The 909-nt window shown below is 49.2% G+C and overlaps 1 protein-coding gene across 1 annotated transcript; it reads right to left on the bottom strand.

Annotated features, from left to right (window-relative positions):
- Positions 1-456: 456 nt before the first annotated feature.
- BDW70DRAFT_165406 (uncharacterized protein) lies at positions 457-659 on the bottom strand (the record flags this gene model as incomplete). The annotated part of the gene is made up of 2 exons (XM_073741743.1): positions 457-537; positions 591-659. The coding sequence occupies 2 exons, from the start codon at positions 657-659 to the stop codon at positions 457-459; spliced, it is 150 nt and encodes a 49-aa protein (XP_073590373.1).
- Positions 660-909: the final 250 nt, after the last annotated feature.

Here is a 909-nt window from a genome sequence, read left to right as displayed (position 1 = left end):
CCTTCCACTGGATCAAGATTGATAACCAGCTGGTTTGCAGCTCCCTGGGGTAGACCAAGTCCATCACCAAGCATACCCTGCCAGTGCTCGTCTCGCACGGAGCAGCGATGCCCATGGTCACGCCATTTGCAGTTGGCGCAGCATCCGTCGAATGCCCCAGGTACATGGCGGCATTCAGGGAAGACTGGTCTTCCTTGTACAGAGCGGCATCCTTCACAAGGCTGGGTCAGACGAGTCCCCCGAGACTGTATAAGCATGGCATTGATGTACGAGGGCCGGTGTTGCCATAATTGATGCCAATTTATTCTGCCGCGAATAAACTCAACATCCCGCCCAGAAGGGCCAGCAAATGCCTCTGTATATCTGTATGAATATACCCAGATAGCTCTTGACTCCCAAGCGGAAGCATAGCAGTTGGTGCTCGTCCGGCTCGTCTATTAACAAAGGCAAAGAGGCTCAGGCACTCTTCTCGACTGAGAGGCCGGTCGGCAGGGAAGGAGGGGGCGCGGTTGGGTGTACGAGGAGCTTGGAGGCTATCTTTGTCTACTTCATACGAGATACAAGCTACAGAGGCAGCAGTATACTCGTACAGAGCAAATAAAATGGTCAGCAGATGCTTTTAATGATAGGGGATAGGGAACAGAAATCTCGTACGCCATGGTGACGATTGTTGTGGAAAGAAAGATGAGGAAGGAAGGAAGAGAAGAGGAAGAAGCAAAATAATAGAGATTATAAACTTTGAGCTGTGTTACTAAATGCCTTTGTATAAATTACATGCATGGCCATGTTGAATGCCTTCCTTATAACCAGCTGTTAAAGCATCATATCTCTGATCTAAATTGGAATGCCAAACTCTGCAGAGCGCTCAATATCCTCCTGCTGGAGGATATGGCGCTTTCTCGTACGATA

Source organism: Aspergillus foveolatus (assembly GCF_047715535.1).
Source record: "Aspergillus foveolatus strain CBS 279.81 unplaced genomic scaffold BDW70scaffold_398, whole genome shotgun sequence".
Taxonomy (NCBI): Eukaryota; Fungi; Ascomycota; class Eurotiomycetes; order Eurotiales; family Aspergillaceae; genus Aspergillus; species Aspergillus foveolatus.
This window is presented reverse-complemented; position numbering and strand designations above follow the sequence as displayed.